This window comes from Tachysurus vachellii, chromosome 17, assembly GCF_030014155.1.
Source record: "Tachysurus vachellii isolate PV-2020 chromosome 17, HZAU_Pvac_v1, whole genome shotgun sequence".
Lineage (NCBI taxonomy): Eukaryota > Metazoa > Chordata > Actinopteri > Siluriformes > Bagridae > Tachysurus > Tachysurus vachellii.
The window spans coordinates 2,550,001-2,570,000 of NC_083476.1; the positions used below are offsets into that span (position 1 = coordinate 2,550,001).

Genomic DNA, 20,000 nt, shown 5'->3' on the forward strand with positions numbered 1-20,000 from the left:
TATAACTGCTTTATTCAGGTCTTTTCTTCAAGCCTAAAACATGTCTCTTATAAAAGAGCGCCCTCTTGTGTTGGTAATAGAGTATCTGTGCGTTTGACAATTATATCTCACAATTTATATTTTATACAAAAATTATAATTTGGTTTAGAATGAATAGAAACTAACAGGCACCAGATCTGTTTATTTAACCCACTTGACAAAATTAGCATTTTAGTCAAACGTGTCTTATTATAAAGATAATAATATTGTCATTTATTAATAGTTTTTTTTTGTTTTGTATAGTATATATTAAAGTTAAAAAAAAAATGCTTTTTTTTGTATATTTTTGTATATTTATTGTAATTTAACAAGACAGTTCTGACTTAATTTCTTCAGTTGCATTTTAAAATAATTTGAGTTTTGTTTAGTTTCATTTACTAAAATAATTATGCAATTTTCACCTAATTTCATGCTAAAGGATAATATGAGTGAAAGCAACGAAGGTAAGTTTTAATAATGTGTTAAAATGAACACAATTATTTTGCCTGCTTTTTCCCATTTTTAATTTATCGTCTTTTTGATTATTTATCTATTTAAAAAAAATTTTTTTTTGCATTTTTGCTTCACATAAAATGAACATATCTTGCCATTCCTCTGGCATTTTATGCCTCTAGTCCAACAAATAGTATTTATATTACGAATAAGCAAGGATCAAAGTAATATTCAGGTTAATTATAATATAAAAGTATTGAATATTTACAACTGTATTACCTTGTTTTGTAAAGAAATGAACTGGCTAGGTAGGAGAAAGAGAATGCAATTTGCGTTAGTGTCCACTAGGTGGCAGCAGTCGAGCACGTGTTTGGTCTGGATGCTGCAAAGAAATCCTCAAAGTCTTTCGCTTCTAATTACTATTTCCCATATGATTGTCCATCCAAATGTAACTTCTGTGCAATAATCTCAATATATTTATCATTTTTAAGGTCAGAAATACATTTCTTAAGTACATTAATCCATCATATATAGAGAGAAATAAAGAGAAATTCCACACAGCTCAGATTTAATTCATGAACATTTAAAGCTCTAGAGAGAAAGAAAAATCCCAGAACCAGGTCTCTAATGGGTACAAGACCTGGACCTGTCTTAGAGAACTACTGCTGTATGTGAATCCTTTTGTCCATCGTTCTGTCTCTTTCATTTGCTTTTGCTATTTCCACTTTTACTAGCAGTACAAATGTGATGTTCTGGGTCTAACTTGTACTCAGTGTATTTAACATCTTATGATGACTCAATAGGAGGCAGATCTCGAATGTATTTATCAAGAAAGCGTGTGAAAACGTCTAGCAGACAAAGTGCAAGCAATATGTAGTGTCACTGACTGTTTGAGGATCAAGCTGTTATTACTGAGATTTGTCTCAAAAGAAATTCAGCTAAAGAATAATAAAATTGTGGGAAAGTATTTTCAGTTTGATTTCCATGCTTTAGAATTTTACTCGAATTGACATTAGTTGTGAGCAGGTCTTTAGAATTATATTTCTAATCAGCAAAAAATTATGTTATGGTTGTTGAGTCCAGATTGACCAGATTTTATATGGATTTATTTTAAGCATGTGGGTTGTTTTTTTTAAAGAGCTGATTTTCAGCCCATAACTCACTTTTTTTATTTATTTCCCTTAAACCGTAGGAAATTTTTTAACTTTTTTTTTTATTTTAAATCTTTATTTCTGCCGTTTGATGGTGTGTTTTTTTTTGCTCTGATGTTGGTGATTCATATTTGGTGTGAAAATGAAGCACTCAAAGGACGCCTACAAAGGCCGGGAAGGACTGACACACACACACACACACACACACACGCATACTCCGGACACCCGAGAACAAAAATCAGCGTTATTGCCTTTCTTCTTTTTTTTAGTCATATACGAGGCAAACAAAATAAAAATAAAATTATAAACCGTATACATAATTCCATTAGTTTCATTTTAAACTCTATACAATCGTACCGTGTGTTAAAATAGTGTGGCAAAGGAATCAAAGGCAAAAGTAAAGACTTCTGCAGAAGTGGTGAAAAAAAACTTTTTTATTCTTTGTTCCACATCTTGAATGAATTCATTCAGAAGTTTGCTCCAGGGATGTAATTTAATTGTGCAAATAAAACACACATTTATTCTGGTAACTCTGATGGAGAGCATCCTCGTATAAAGTAAAGTGCATCTCTCAAATATTGTGACTGTTTTTTTTCCACTTCTTAAAAAAAAAATGTTTATGCTCGGTTCTTTCAAAAACACATAGTGCAATTATATTTCCATCACTCATCACCTCGATGTTCTAGAGAGTCGCGTATTTACCCTCTAAAGATCTAGTGTGTGTCATTTTATATAAATCAAAGCATTGTCAAATACAGAGAATTGTTTTGTAGGTTCATTATTGTTCATATATATATATATATATATATATATATATATATATATATATATATATATATATATATATATATATATATAACATCAGGACATTTTCACAGCTCAAACCCAGATTTAGATGAAAAAGGTTACTGTTTTGCTCATAAAGGATATGAAAGTTGGCTTTACTTTGCTGTAGTTTCAGAGAGGAAGTGAGAAATTGAAAGCTTTTATTTTTCTTTTTAATAAGTGACTTCTTTCCACTTCGTAAGGATTGTTTAAATTGAGATCGGTAATGACGTAAACATCACATAAGCACACTTTCTGTTGTTTAAAAATGAAAAATGCCAATTTTTTTTTTTTTTTCGTACAGACAAACAAGGACATTTTAGTGTCTTTATAAAAACATATTAGCAAAATATAGCCAAGGCCTATTTAAATATGCATAAATAGCTTGAAAATATTTTCTCCATAGCAGTTCAAACACCGTTGACGTACAATAGCAAGGAACGATAATATCAAAATGACCGACACAGTCCCTGTTTTAATTTCTGTACATGACAAGCACCTGCAAGACACTTTCAACCGGCAACTCATAGCTAGAAAAAGAAAAGAAAAAAAAAGACTAAACAACTTTAGTTATGCCATTTAAAGAGATTTCAAAATGTGATTTTTAAAAAGACTTTCAAGTTTGTTCTCATACAACACATCTTTGGGTGTTTTCAATGTTCAAAATCATCAATGTTCTGAATACTTTACAACAATTAGCAACTTCACCATAAGATTATATAAAACATGATATAAAATATGTACAATAGTGCATACGAAGCATTGGACACTAATCAAGGGTAAACTAGATATGTTGAGTCTAAGAGAAAATCCAAATAAAAAGGATACGATTTTTTTTGCATTGGTTGTCATGATAAAAATTAATCTAGACTTTTTTTTAATATATGTAAAATTAAATTAGGCAACATATTGCTTACTATAATTTTTTGAATCTGTTTTGTCATGAAAACATCGACTTGTTCCTGTATGTTTTGTGTTTTTTTTTTTTTTGGCGTTAATTCGTGATAAAATTTCTATCATCTAAACATTTATTGGTGTAATCTTTGCATAGTGGTATAAGTGAATGTAGCTGGAGTTGAGACTTTTCCAGAAGCACTGATACGCCTGTAGCTTACTTCCGACAGAGGTTATGGAAGATAATGGTCCCTTTAGATACCTGACTTACCTGTAAAACTTTGGAATGGAACAAAAAAAAGAATTGCACTTAACAGTCTGTGGGTAGGTTTTAGTCCCACTTTAATTTACCCTTGTTAGCAAATACAGAACCATAAACAACAAGAAGAATCATAAATACAAATACATGTCCAAGATATTAACCATTTTTTGATCCTTTCAAAATCCCTGGCATCACATTAGAAAGCTGACGATTAAACGACAAAAAAAAAGACATCAGTTAAAATCAGCAATTTGCCAATATGATTTGCAAAGTCTCAGAAATTCAGGAAAGCATTTTCTGCTCAAGTGCACACCCACTGCAGGGAAAGTTCCAGACTTGAACGTGTCTATTCTTCTCAGTCACATTAAGGAAAAATAACCAAAGAGTTGTGCGTGACCGAAAAAACTCCGAGCAGTCAGTTTGCAGCTTCAGGAACAGGTGGCACTCGCTCAAGTCTCATGGTCCAGGGATCAGGGTTCGGGGGGTAAAAGGCTGGGTGCGGTAGAACGTCCTCCCTAGCCAGGGCAAAAGCAAACACCCCCCTCTTCCTGTTCACATCCTCTGAGATGAGCTTCCTGTCGGTCAGATTCTCTCTTCTGCTGCCGCCGTCTAATTCCTGCCGTCTTTCAGGGAGTTGAGGGGGCACCGGTGCACTAAGGGATGGCAAACGTAATGTTTGGTCTCCTTGTAGTGGGTGGGCATCTGGAGGGTAGAAAAAGCCGGAGGAGGAGCGCCAGGAAGAGGAGGGCTTGCGTCCCCGGCGTGGACGTGACACGCGGCAGCTCTGGCGCTTGATGTGCCGGTGCAGGTGGTCAGAGCGGGTGAAGCTCTTGTAGCAGTGCTCACACTGGTAGGGTCGCACACCTGTATGGATACGCAGATGGTTCTTCAGGTCGTAGTTGTGCACAAATTTGGAGTTGCAGTGCAGGCACATATAGGGTCGCTCGCCTGTGTGCTTGCGCATATGAATCTTTAGCTTGTCTTGCCTGGGAGATAAAGAAGAAAAAATTGAGTGAGTGGGTTTTAGGGCATCCTTCTACAGTGGTGAAAGATTGTGCAGCTTCATGCATTCATCATGTCCAAAAAAAATCCCCTTTAAACCTCAAAGACAATTAAAGCTGAAAGCAAACACCTGTGCTCACGCACACATTCACGCACAGTGGTGGGTTCGTGCGCTTAAATGCTTAACATGAGAATGAAACTTGCCCTACATTGGTGCAAATAGGATGGATATGCTAAGGGTTTTTAGGAGTTGTGTTCTTGTGGTGCGCTAAAGTCAAATCAACATTCATGTTTTTTCTTTTACAGGATTTTTTGGTCGAAACTTTCCTCCGCTAACTGTTATTCTGTGATATACTGTGTGCTAGTTAAGAAGTGAAATCTAGGTTGTATTTTCTTATTACAGTATGGAAACCACTGTGAAGCTCTGACGGAGGCTGACCACAAAATTGCACAAACTGTTTCACAAATGCATTTGCATGACAGGGATGATGCTATATGACAGGTGCTTGATGCTTTTGCAACTTCTCTTAGTGTGACTGATTTGGTCTGGTCTAGTCAACTCCCCAACCTTCCTGTTATTCATGCCACTTCAGTGTTGTTACGTTTTATGACTAAGTGACCTTCAAACAGCTTTTGAAAACTTTGATGTTGTCCAGAAAAACCCTTTGAAAGACTTAAGCTGTGGAAACGAAATTTTCCAGTCTTCCAGTTGTGCTGATTTGGCAGGTGGATTGTTTCTTTAGCCAAGTGATAACCTTCTGTTCATCATGATTTAAAAGGCTAATATGGTCTCAGATCAGCAGGTATGACCAGCACCTCAACTTTCACACCTTAACAGTGTGGATCTCACCCCCCTGCCAAGTGTGTGTTCTCAAGACTTGCTTTCAGTAACCCCCTGGAGGAGGCCTTTGGCACACCGGCTCTAAAGTGCGCCCACCTGGGTGCTATCTGGGTTGGACTTAATGTATGCTATGCCCAGTCTCTGTCTTACCTTGTGAAGCGGACCTCGCAGATGGTACACATGTAGGGTTTCTCGCCTGTGTGAGTCCTCATGTGCCGAGGTAGTTTGCCTGCACCCTGGATGACCTTGTTGCAGATGGGACACTGCTGTGATGCTTTGGGCTTAAGCTTACGCTCTTCCTCTAGCTGCCACGGTGGAAACAGCGACCCTAGGTGGGATGCTGAGAGGAAACTCAAGTAGCTTCGCAGGTCTGCTTCGTCCTTAATCTGGCCCAGAGGGGGTTCAGGGGCCGCACCGACGCTTGGGCTAACAAAGTCTTTGAGGAATTCTCTGTGGAGCAGAGCACCTGGGAGCTCTTCTTTTAGTTCCTCTTTGATGACTTCTTTCTTGATGGCAAGATCCAAGGGCCCGTTGTCCAACGAAGAAGTCGAGTAGGGGTGAGGCGGGCATTGGGGATCCAGGAGTTGCGGGAAGCCTGGAAACTCTGTAGCCCAAATTGGAGGATAGAATCCAGGTAGAAGAGAAGTAAACCCTGACCCTCTCTCCATTCCTGGCATCTTTGGGTACAGCCCTTCCTGCAGCAGGGACTCGATGGAAAAGTCTTTCAGCGCTCTGCCTTCCAGTCCTTCTTGCTCTCTGGGTTTTTCCGGGGTACGTGATTGGCATCTCTGAGAGTTTGGCAAGTCTCTTTCTGAATGTACTTTCTGTTGTGAGCTGCACGCAGGACTGTCTGCTCCTCGTTCACCACCAGTAATTCGATTCTGATGCTTTTCAGAAGCACCTGCTTGGAGAGATCGTTCACTGACATTGTCCCCGTCATGTTCCTCAACCTCACCGTCTTTCGAGTCGTCCTCTGCCTCTTCTGCCATTTCCTCTTCTTCCTCGTCTTCCTCTTCTTCCTCATCTTCTTCTTCATCCTCCTCTTCTTCTCCTTCTCCTTCTCCACCACCGTTACCTCCCCCTCCACCGCTATCCATGATCTCCAAACATACATTAATGATACACGGGATCTCCAAAAGCCGTGCCGCACCCAGGATCTCCTTCACGTTGGACGGAGTCACCGTCAGCGTCGACGTGTACGCAAACTCCAAAATTGCCGTCAGCGACTCGGGTGCTACAAAGTCCAGCTCGTAAACACCATGATGGCTGGGGTCGCCATCACCCGTGGTCACGGTGAAGAGTTTTTTGAAGTACTGGCTGCAGGCAGCCAGCACGGAGCGGTGTGTACGGTACTCCTGGTCCTTCACCACCAGGACCACATCACAGAGGAAGCCATCACGGCGCTGTTCGTTCAGACTGCACAGGACTTCGCTGCTGTGATTCGGGAAGGGGATCCCAATGAGGTCCTCCTCACTGTGTGCCATCGTCTTATAAGAATCTGCAGAAAGAAAGGAAGAAGGAAAGAAAGTAGAAAAAAGGAGAGAACGTTAGCTGAAGGATATTGTATGTGCATGACAGAATGATTGACTAGCTACTTCAGAGGATGCTTGAGTGACATTTTTTGAGGTGTATAATGAATCCATCAAACAAGACTTGGCAGCCTCACCACCCCTTTGTGGCTCTCTACAGCCTTCTCTTTCTAATCTTCTGCTTTTGGGTTTTTACAACCAAAGCTTGATGTCTGAAGCCTGATACAGCAAGATAAAACATACAGTAGTTTTGCTCTCTCGCTATCTCTCTCGCTCGCACACACACACACACACACACACACACACACACACACACACACACACACACACTACTGTATGTGACATTTGAAACTAAACACAGGAAGGCAAAGGGGGTCAGACTCTAGTTTCTAGACTAAAGGAAAGAAGTTTGGAGGGCAAGATGATTTCTCTACATCTGTTTTAATATTCTTCAGCTTATTTTTTGATACCCGTAAATCCATCATGTTTACAGTTTCTTCGAATTTCTAAACGATGCTCTATTCTAAATGTCCCTACTGATGCATACAGAGAGCTCCCACTAAGAGTCGTGTGTTCATCTGGTTTCAGCACACGGGTGAACAGAAACCGAATTGTACCTGTGGATTCCCTAAAATGTTTACGCTGCCTTTTACACAGAGACGCTTGGCACCATCGCCCTTCATTCACAGCTATGAATAGAGCATAATCTCAGAGCGTGTACTTCACGCGGTCAGTGCAGTCATTTAGATGGATGCTTTAAGATTCCCAAATCCAAACCAGTCTAACTGAGTGACTTTAAAGCAAACGAGCAGTTTTTTTGTCGGCATCCACAGTCCAGCCTGTTCCTTTCTCTTTTTTTTTTTTTTTTCGAATCTGTTTGTTCACGATCACATCTGAGCTCTTACCGATCAAGTATTGAACATTTCTTGCACTGTTGCTAGGAGACAGTTGCTATAATTACCAATTTATTAGACATATAGTCTAATAAAGAAGAAACAACATGTCTTTAAATGAGGAGAAGTGCATAGTGAACATGATGAGCAGGGCTGAGAGGGGGCGGGGATGTCATTTACAGACAGGGAAGAAATGCTGCATGGAAACGAAACAAAAGAACAGCATACGTCTCAGTCCATATTCTGTGCCAAGGGTTCTCAAACGTCATGCAGCCAGGGACACCTTTAACTGCGAAACAGATTTATTTTATGAACCTAATCCAACTATTCATACTGTATATTAGGCTTATTATTTAATGTGTAAAATATTTTATGTGTAAAATATAATTGTGGCTGTTTATCTGAGCCAGCGCAAGACGGTTATTCGTGAAATTCTGTAAATGATCTTTGTACTGTGCATAAATAATATTTATAGGACGAATTGTTTTTGCGGTATTGATATTTGGATTAAACTAATTTTATCTGACCAGTCAAATCAGCTAATATAAGAAGTTTAAAAACTCAATAATTATAATAACTTTATCAGACCCCACGGTTAAGCTTTAGAGAGAACCGGACTTTGAGAACCGCGATTCAGTGTCATTTGTATCTGTACGGTGTATATCGCTTCTAAGGTATATAAAGTAATTAAGAAATTATTTGGGTTTTTATTGAACTATTTATCATGTTTTTGATTTGTTTCTACCTCGCACAAGAACATCTACAAGGAAAGACATCTAGGACGTTCCTTCATGGAAGAACCTTCACGTTGACCTTAGTGTGCACTTGGCGTTTCAGAGATGCATTAAAAGCGTAATTGTATTGTATAAACGTGACACCGAACGAGAGAGAAGGAGGGGGATACTATGTCCCCAGACGTTCCCTGACAGGTTACGTAGAAAAAAAAAGAAGAAGAACAAGAAGAAGAAAAGAAAAAAGACAGTGCCCCTCCCTGGAAAATCCAGCCAAGTCAAACAGGCATTTAGAGCTAAAAACAACAGTCGATCCCACCCACTCTGGGAACACGTGCAACTTCTGTAGCTGCCTAACTCTGTGCTCTTCCCCTCCCCTGTCCTTATAGATACACTCCCATAATTATAGTGTGTGTGTGTGTGTGTGTGTGTGTGTGTGTGTGTAGGATAGGAGCAGGATGTGACACATGCTCAGAGCGGGAAGGAGGGCACTGCTTTCCCACTGTAACGTCCTACATGGATACCACCACGAGCTCACAAGTACACACACACAAACACACACACACACACACACACACACTCACACACACGCACGGCAGTGCCACTAACTAACTTCTTTAACTCTTTAGATCTGTCTCAAAAATAGATATATTTGTCTGTAGAGTGTAGGGATCTGGATGGATTTCTTCATAAGATAACAATAACACTGTAGCATAAAATGACACAGAATCCGATTAACAAATTAACAGCCGTCGAAAAAAATAGCGTCTCTCTTTCACAGGAATGCAATCAATATCGCTTTACTACAGCGAGAAGAAAAGTGGCACATTAAGAGACCTGTCGAGAAGGTGTCTGTATTGTTCTTAGAAATTTCACTAGCTACGTTTATTCTTTTATACTTTAATACTTTATTCTCTGTAGTGTATTAGTTTAAACACTTTACACAACCAGAACAAATGGAAACTGTATCGTTGTTGAAATGGTATGAAATTCTGTAAGACGTTAAGTCGTTGTGTAACATTTATGGAAGGAGTTTCCGGTATCAGTGCGTTGGAATAATTTATTTATAAAGATTTCTGCCAAGTCTTCAGGACAGAGGAACTCTCTGTAACATGACAGGTTTAGTTTACTGTCTCGTGAAAAGAGAAGCGGATGAAGGAACGATCAACATTTCTTGTTCGTTCAACAACAACTGAAATAAAACCGCAGCCGCTGGAAATCACGGTTGGCGTAAGACGAATAAAACACTTCAGGATGAGCTTCGAGTTGTGCCGCATCGCACTACTGCATCATTGATTATTTTCTTTTAACAGAACACCTTCATGAGTGTATATACTGTATATGTATAGAGAGAGAGAGAGAGAGAGAGAGAGAGAGAGAGAGAGAGTGCATACGTGAGTATGTGAGCCTTTATGCATCATTCAGTTTCACTTTAAGTTCAGTTTAAGTACATTTTCTTTTGAGGTTTTGGTTTTGATTCTACAATCAGATTCAACAAGAGTTAAAAAGCTCTAGCTCTAATTCTGGAATGATAAAAGACGAACCTTTAGCCTTCACCTCAGAAACCTAAATGTCACTTATTCGAGTAAAAACAAAAGTAACTTTGATGTTCAAAATAACTCACTCCGTTACCGCCGTACTTAATGAGGACAAAGCTCCAGAGAGCGGCAAACGCTTCTGAGTGTTCTTTAAGGTTTGAGTCACCAAATAAACGCTCGTTTTTTTTTTCCCTCTGTGGTCGGCGAATTGTAAAAATAAATAAATAAATAACTGAGATATATATATATATATATATATATATATATATATATATATATATATATATATATATATATATACGATAACGGTTACGAGGTGACGCGCAGGTCATCAGCTAGGAGTTAAGAGAGTTAAGAGAAAACTTGGAGAAAAGTTAAAACAGTTCACATCTCTCAGACATATTTCATCATATCTCATGGTGCCGAGGACACAGAGGTGTCAACAGAGAAGAACAGGAGAGAGACAGTGTTACAGACAGACATGGAAGATAGACTGAGAGAGAGAGAGAGAGAGAGAGAGAGAGGTTAAGAAGGAGCTGTGCGTGAGGAATAGGTGGTGGTAAATTGGCTCAATCCAGTGCTGGGTTAGTGGGTCCTAAGGGAGATCATTTGAGGGCCTTTCCAAAGGCTGAGCTGGAGGGCGACCTGTAGGTTCAGGCTGTTAGCCGTTAGCACGGCCACTTATTTAGCCTGTTTACACACACCGGCGCTTGTCGGCGTCTTAGCAATGGCCCTGCAATAATTGAACAGATGGTTCTGAATTTGGATTTCGGTGATGTGTCTCTCAGCCAGAGGAGACGGAAGCGCTGCGGTAATGACAGGTGTGACACGAGTAATGAGCGCTTCCGTCACGGTTCAGGATCAGCAGATGAATTTAAAACTGGCCTCGTTTGGGAAACTCTGGCTACGAACTTTGGGGAAAATGTACGGGTCATATTCTCAGCTGTGTGTCTCTGGGGTCGTGATGATTTTATGAATTGTTATAAGGGATAAGATCTTGTACACGCTCAGTGTTCGGGAGTTTTTTTTTCAGTGTTTATTTGGCTGGCGATAATTTCACACGCTTCCAGTTGCTCGGGTCAATAAAGTGCGGGATTATAGGTTTCGTCTGTTTATGGTGAGGTCCGTAGACTCTTTATATGACACTTTATAACAGCGTCGTAATGTTATAAAGTAATGAAGTACGATGTCAAACGCTGTGATTTCTATACAGATGCTACGGGTTTCCCCTTGTAATTACTGTATAAATTCTTTGCTGAAAATTGTAAAAATACAGTATAGATCATGACACAGTGACGTAACCTCAAGGATTTGGCCTAATTTATAACCAGTAAGAAGAAGGTCTTTCTATGTGAGTCAGAAATATTACGAAAGACTCGAAGAAATGTTCTTGTACACGTTTTAGGGAAATCCTGCAGCAAGTGAGACTTAATTACTAAATAAATACAAGTACAAGTAACTTTAAGTATATATCATGATGTTATTCAGTAATTTACTCTAATTATCAGAACGAATAAAAGAAGCTCTGTAGTTGAAATGAAAGTTTAAGTCTCAGAAGTTAAATCATGTCTAATCGTATTTAAGGTCTTTTAACTTTTTTTTTTTTTTTTATTAACCCCAAACACTCCTGATCTGATAATTGAAGTGAACACACCTTGGTTACGACACACATGGTTATAAAACCCAGAAACTAATAAACCCCGATGCTAGGTCATGTCTGTTCTAATCCTCAGGCTGTGTAAGTACACAGAGCAGAAGCACACAAACACCATCATCAAAGGCGTGACGTGATGTCCCACAAACACTAATTTACACCTGTTATCTGTCTCCTCGCAAAAGCACACTGCGTCCTGCCCTCCGCTCGTCTTATTCGACCGGTTCGCCTTCTGAAGTTGTCGGGTTCGGCTTAACGACAACATACACAGCACAATTACAGCAAGCAGCAAGCCTCATTCTAGTCTTCACACAAGCCTTTTTATTGATGTGTTAGCATTTTACTCTGTGTGTGTGTGTGTGTATGTGTGTGTGTAACAATTCTGATGACTCCTTTTGCAGAATATCAGGAGTCTTTCGAAGCAGGACGTGGTTAAGGGAAAGCACCTCTGACACATTAATGACAGTCGACAGGGTCTCAGATCTCGAATCAGTGAACTGGATCGATCACAAAAAGGTTTGTCCCTTTTCACAGCAGCACAGAAGCTTCATAGACACTTTTTCTTTTTTTTTACATACGGCAGGTCGTAACCCAAATAATTACATGAGTCATCAAATTACCGCTGCCGTGACACGGCCGAGCTATTGTCACCGTGCCGGGACTACACCTGATACACACGCATGTAAGACACGTCCAAAGGAAATACAGGTGTTAGAAAGATACTTTACTTTAAAAGAAATGAACACATGAAGTTTAAAAGAACAACAACAACAAAAAGAACAAAACGCACACACTCACCCCGAGCCTCCTCTGGAATGTGTGTGACTTATCCTGAGACTACGGAGTGATGTTCGTCTCTCTGTCTCTCTCTCTCTGTGTCTGTCTCATCTCCTGTCTTTTATGCCGCGCTCCCTGTCCATTCTCACTCATCCGCTCATCTTCCCTCCATTCACAAAAAAAAAAAATCCAACAGTGGCAGAAACAACGTCTCTCCCTCTCTCTCTCTGTCTCTAGTGCGCACACACACACACACACACACACACACACACGCACGCACGCGCTCGCACACACTCACACACACACTCACACACGCACTCAGTCACTCATGCGTGCGTGGTACCGAGAGCAAGTGGATGAGTGCGAGAGGGAAGAGAAGAGAACAGAAGAGAAGAGGTGGACCCCACTGTACAGCGGAAAGAGAGAGAGAGGGAGGGAGAGGAAGAGAGAGAGTGAGGGAGAGGACTAGTGCAGGGGCAGTGTGTGATGTAGAGATGCAGCACTAGTCGTTTTTATAGCTGGGTGGGTAGCACAGAGATAATAATACCCCATCCACCTCCACAACACAAGTTAGGCCCGGTGTGTAATAAGGCCGTGGTGCAGACACCCTCTGATTTGGGGTCGGACTAAATGAATTTTTAGTTTCCTTACAGCAGATTTGCAGCGACTGACCCAGGAACAGACAGCAGCACTGGGAGGTTCAGGAGAGAGAGAGAGAGAGAGAGAGAGAGAGAGAGAGAGAGAGAGAGAGAGAGAAAGAGAGAGAGGAAAATGAACGAGTTTGAAGTGCCAACACTATTTGTGCATGTGCAGCACATCGAGCTTTCTGAGACGGAGCAGAGGGAGTGAACGTTTCTGCTCCCGAGGGAATCACCCTACACTATATAAGGAATAAAACACGACAAGGCATGGCATTGTAGGACAAATAATCAAACACACGGTGGTGCGATGCAGCCCCAAGAGTTCCTCCGAATTCCTCACACTCACAAAGGACGGACTAACAGCATGTACTTTTTATCCGTTTAGAGTTACTGTTAATGTTGTAGAGCGTCCATTAAAAACAAGGTGTTATCCTTTTTATTCCTTACGTTACAGAGATATAAACGTAATGTGATCTGACACTGGAGACTCCTTACTTCTGCTTACATGAAACATCAGCAAATCAGATCAAGTTTGGCTTTAAATACCAACATTTGTTTGGCCTACAAGTCTGTGTAAGGCTGCTGCTGCTGCGGAAATATACTGAACTCCTTCTGACCAATCAGAACTGAGATCAGAGACAGGGTATAAATATTTAGATAAATACGGCAACTGTTGATTTTAGACTCACACACATCCACACACACACACATCCACACACACACTCACACACATCCACACACACATCCACACACACTCACACACACTCACACACACACACACACACACACACACACACATCCACACACACACACACACACACACACACACACACACACACACACACACACACACACACTCACACACATCCACACACACTCACACACATCCACACACACACACGCACACGCAAACACACACACTCACACACATTCACACACACACTCACACACATCCACACACACACACACAAACACACACACACACATCCACACACACACACACACTCACACACACACACATCCACACACACACACATCCACACACACACACATCCACACACAAACACTCACACACATCCACACACACACACACACATCTAAGCACACACACACACACACACATACACACCCACAAACACACACACACCCACACACATGTACATCCACACACACAAACCCACACACGCACCCACACACACACACATGTACATCCACACCCACACATCCATGCACACACACACACACACACATGTACATCCACACCCACACATCCATGCACACACACACACACACACACACACACACACACACGTACATCCACACCCACACATCCATGCACACACACACACACAAACACACACACACACCCACACACATGTATATCCACACACACGAACCCACACACACACACACATGTACATCCACACCCACACATCCATGTACACACACACACACACACACACACACACACTTACACACAAAACATATAAACCCAGTAAAATCCCACGTATTCTTTCTTTCTTTCTTTCTTTCTTTCTTTCTTTCTTTCTTTCTTTCTTTCTTTCTAACCTGAATTAAAGCAAGCATGAAATCAATCTCTGCCAAAATACCCCTTTAAAAAATTTCAAAAATAAGTTTTATCACAATCGTTGACCCAAATAATGTCTTGTATTATTTTTTTTCCCTCTCCTTCTCACCTGGATACAAACGAAGGCCACGTTCTCGGTGGTGCTTTAAAAACAGTGGTTTAAAAACAGGAATAATAAAGTCATACTGCAGCGTCAATCATGCAGCAGAGCTTTAAATAGCTCCGAGCCAGTGGAAAGTAATTACCCGAGTCACACAGTAGATCTGAGTAAGAACTTGTCAGAACAGAAAACATTGTCTTAATGCTTTGAGAGATAAAAGAGACAGAAATATTTAAAGAAACAAAAGAAAGAATGAGGAGAGGGAACAGAGCTGGAGAGCTGAGTAAATGAACGAATGAACGAATGAACAAATGAAGAGGTGTGTTCACGCTGCATCGACGCTCGCGTTGCGACGATCTTTCACATCTCTCCTAAGCGACAGAAAGCTTCCTGTGACTCGGTTTTAGAGGCTTTTTTTTAATTATTTATTTCTAAAATGGAAATATTACGAGCGCTTCAATTCAACCTCGAAGAATTTCCACAGACACTTTGGGAACATTTTTTTTTTCTTCCAAATATAAAGGACAAAATGAATCAAATTTATCGTGATATTTATTTATCAGAAACATTCGAATTCTTTTAAATCCAAAACTTTTAACCCACAAAAATCTAATAACACTGAAAAAACATGTTATTTATATCTTGAATACAAAGTAAAAAGATATAAATAACATGTTTTTTCAGTGTTATTAGATTTTTTTTTTATTTTTAATTACTGGTAGAATTTTAAACTGTAATTTTAAACTGATTCATTTCTGTAAAACCTAATAAATCAACATAGAAATAGAAAATTAAAAAAAAAGAAAAAATACAAAAGAAACATAAATAAACCTGCTCTATATGCATGAAATTATTCCTAAAAATAAATTATATTTTAAAATGATATTTGTTATTATTTTACACCTGCAAACACTTCTTAAATGCAGGTGTTAAAAGCTGTTTTATATTTATTATAAAATATAAAAAAAGCTGTTTAATATTTATTAATTTATGATATTTATTTTACAATAATCTATGCTAAGAAATTGTATTTGAATGTAATTATTTCAATTTAGCAGAACAAGTTGATAGTTGTTTTTTTTGTTTGTGTGTGTGTGTGTGTGTATGTGTGTGTGTGTGTGTGTGTGTGTGTGTGTGTGTGTGTGTATGTGTGTGTGTGTTCATCCTTAACTTAATCCAGAGACTGTAAAAAGTCAGAATTTAAGGATAAAGACTGCAATTATATTTTTCTCCTGAGAAAGCCTACAGGCTAAGACCAGTGTCTCGACTTAGCGAGAACTTTTCTCCATAATACGCAACAGCAGTGAAATGTGACCTTCTGTAACGATCTGATGTTGTTGTGACTAAAGGTTTCCCACAGCTTTCGCTTCTATCATTTCGTTCACTGACTCTTATTATCATTGTAAAGTAAATTTTCACAGATTTAAACCGTGATACGTAGAAACACTTTTTTACTCATCAGTAAAACACTTTCTCAGTGCTTTAAAACGCTCCTGACCTGGACAGGATTTCCTAAATGACATCAGCAATCAGGCTCGTTAGCGGTTTAGGAGCCGAGCTCAATCGGTCGGCCCGCTTCACATCACGACTCGCTGAGCAGTGAACGATTTGGAGTGAGATAGATGATGAAATTGACTCATAAGGGAATACGGAGCATGAAAAACAGGATGTCTGAGTGACAGATATTGTGTGTGATAAAGAAATAAATAAATCATATTTTTATATATATTCATTTTGATTATACAGCATGTAACGTGCAATATGAGATCGTTCCATAGGGTTTTTACATTTATTTTTTTTTATTCACAGTGTTTGATTTAAGCCCAAGTCAAAATTAGTGCTGCAAAAATATCAGTGTTATTATTACTCATGATATCTACAGGAACTGACTAATCACCTGACATTGCTGAAAAGAGGTGTGTAATAAAAAGAAAATAAATAAATAAATAAATTTAAAAAGATACATAAATGAGAATGACAAAAATGGAAAAGGATGCTGGTGTCAGAAAGAAAGAAAGATCAAAAGAAAGAAAGAAAGAAAGAAAGAAAGAAAGAAAGAAAGAAAGAAGTGTAGTTACACTGAGTTACTCAAAGAAGTGAGTGTAAGAAAAATGGAAAGACATTTGGAAAGTGAAAGCATCCACAATAAAAAAGTCAGTAATAATAATAATAATAATAATAATAATAATAATAATAATAATAATAATAATAATAATAATAATTGTATGCAGCCCCTAATGTGCAATATTCGTTGTGTATAATATTAATACGTTTGTTTGTTTGTTTATTTATTTAAAAAAAAAAGAAAATTAACAGGATTGAATTATTTACTGAGAATTCAGAACAAATATCTCTTTTTTCAATGCATTTTCTGGCAGAAAGAACAAATGAACGTGTATCTGTGGGGAAAGATTTTACGTTTCTCTGCCACGACCCCCGAGATATTTTTTTTGGACATTCTGTAAACTTTTAAATTTTTAAAAGATTTTTATTTATTTTTTTATTTTAACCCTCACAGCTAAATTCTTGTCACACAAACCGAGATTACAGTAATAATCACTGAAAAAACACACACACTGAAGCACACACACACACACTGAGAGACACACTGTAAGGCTCAGTCAGTTGTCATAGAAACCCAGGCCTCAGCAGGTAACTCTTCATTAGTTAGTGGACTCAGAGCTCTGAGAAAAGCTTCTTATATTAGATACAAGATGTCACCATTCTTCTCGCCTCATTATAAAGCCAAGCAGCTTGATACGCTTTAACACTGCGTCCGCTCAAAACTCCACAAACAACGGGAACTAGCGCTAACGTAGCATCGTAGCTCGCTTATAAGATTTAATACAGATTCGATTCCTGAGGATTTCAGGTGAATTTGACAGTAAAGGACGTTAACGTCGCCTCTAACCGTCACTTATTCATGTTAAATAACACACTTTAAACTCTTGGGGTTTGTGCAGTTACAGGAAAACAATCAGCAAATATTTCTGTACTAATTATTTATTAAAGATCAATTTGTTGTACATTTTAGCTCATTTCACAAAGCGCAAAAAATCATTTAATTAACTTTAAAGAAGAAGTAAAATATCTAGTTCTCTGTCGAAGTCATCTGGCTGCTAATTTATAGTAAATAACGTGGCTGTAAATTTATAGAACGAATACAAGTTAGAAAAATGTCTAATAGCTGCTCGATGGACGATAGTTCACTGTGTCAGAGATTGGACGAGATATCAGATAAGAAAAACATCTTCTGGCTGAGTTTTCTGGCTGAGTTTGTGTGCATGTGTGTGTGTGTGTGTGTGTGTGTGTGTGTGTAATCTGTTCACACTCAGGAGGTCCAGGCTGAGTAAGCGTTGGGCTTCTGCAGTACCTGTTTGTGATCACACTCAGTTCCTGTCATGACACACACACACACACAGAGGAACGGAGGATGAGAGCGAGAGAGAGTTTTACCATGATGTCTTTCACTTCTCTTCAGCTCTCTGATACTAGGAGGATGGAAAACTTTCAGCAGATGTGAAGTAAACATGTGAAAATCCACCGGCTGCGACACGGGAAGTCGGACAGGGAGGACGGTGGACGGTGGGAAAACTTGTGTCATCTCTGCCTGGCCGCAGACAAACCCACCCACCACTCCCAGGGTTAGCTGGGTGGGAAAAAACTTTTCCAAGGACAATACACACACACTCACACACACTCTCACACACTCTCACACACCTCCTCTGGCAGTAGACAGTATTTTTACACATCAGTGTATAAATGTAATTTACGGCATAATTTTTCACACTATTAAACAGGGGTGGGTATTTCCCAAACACACACACACACACACAAAACACACACATAGCATCGTATTATGACTTCAGTCAGTAAATCCGATCAAACTCTCACAAGCGACTGAAAGTAAACACTATTAAAATCCGAATCTCTGCGTGCACCAGACTTGTAATTACGACGTATTTAACCGGTAAAAACGAACTAGTTACTGTGCCGTACAGTTCATTCTTACCAAACTCACGACCAGGAAACGGATCGAAGGGTTTAGAAAGTTTCTAACATTTTATGTAGGAAAAAAAAACGCATTTTGGCATTATGAGGTCACGAAAATTACTTCTGTTGCAGGTATTTAAAAAAATTTAGAAGACAATTTTTCAAGTACATTGAAGCAAGCACTACAAGCAGAAATATAAACACACACACACACATGCGCACACACACACACACACACACACACACACACACAGATGTACACTATTTAAAAATATGCAGCTGTAAGGTCATTTCAGTGCCTTGCTACATCTCTGGATTAGGGAGGAGCTGAAGACATCAACTCCTGTTTTCAGACCAGTAGCTCTGTGTTTTATCTTGAACTGTGTTGAGTAATTACTTGTGTGTGTGTGTGTGTGTGTGTGTGTGTGTGTGTGTGTGTGTGTGTGTGTGTTGCTGTATATCTCTATGTGAATTTCTATGGTAATTTTGGTGGGTGGCTGTAAGACGGAGGCATATGTGTGTATGAGGGGGAGTCTAACCTGTGTGTGTGTGTGTGTGTGTGTGTGTGTGTGTGTGTGTGTGTGTGTGTGTGTGTGATTATAGCTAGCCTCTGTCTGCCCTCGGGCTCTCTGGCTTCTCCTAATTAAAACCAGCCAGGCTGCAGGGCACAGGAGACAGATGCCTGTCATAGCAGTTGTAATACACACACACACACACACACACACACACACACACACACACACACACACACAAGACACAGACTTTCATAGTCACACTTGGTGATATAGAGTCTATAGTCTAATAATACACACACAAGTATACTATACTATACTTATACGCACCTGTATAAACCGCTATTTTCCCACACACACACTCACACACACTCACACATACACACACACATAATAAAATTATATTCATACCTAAAATAAATCGCTTTAATATATAATACAGTTGATTAACGCATCCGTATTGAGGTTCTTATGAGACTATTTGTTTATTTCTCCATAAAAAAAAAAAAGTTTAAATAAAATAATTGGTTAAATAATCTTGGTTAATAAAACAAACAAACAGACAAACAAATAAACAACAAAAAAAAATCAACCAAGC

The 20,000-nt window shown here is 39.2% G+C and overlaps 1 protein-coding gene across 2 annotated transcripts in view; it reads right to left on the minus strand.

Moving 5' to 3' along the window:
• Positions 1–2,038: 2,038 nt before the first annotated feature.
• LOC132860067 (zinc finger and BTB domain-containing protein 7C) overlaps positions 2,039–20,000 on the minus strand; it is a 23,874-nt gene continuing 5,912 nt past the window's right edge. Inside the window, exons 2-4 of one of the 2 annotated variants that reach the window (XM_060891127.1) lie at positions 12,590–12,734; positions 5,597–6,944; positions 2,039–4,589 (exon numbers count right to left, since the gene is read on the minus strand). In XM_060891127.1, coding sequence (XP_060747110.1) covers positions 4,019–4,589; positions 5,597–6,930 — 1,905 coding nt within the window. In that variant the 5' untranslated portion in view covers positions 6,931–6,944; positions 12,590–12,734 and the 3' untranslated portion in view covers positions 2,039–4,018. The remainder of the gene's footprint in view (positions 4,590–5,596; positions 6,945–12,589; positions 12,735–20,000) is intronic. The other variant, XM_060891126.1, reaches the window with a different exon arrangement.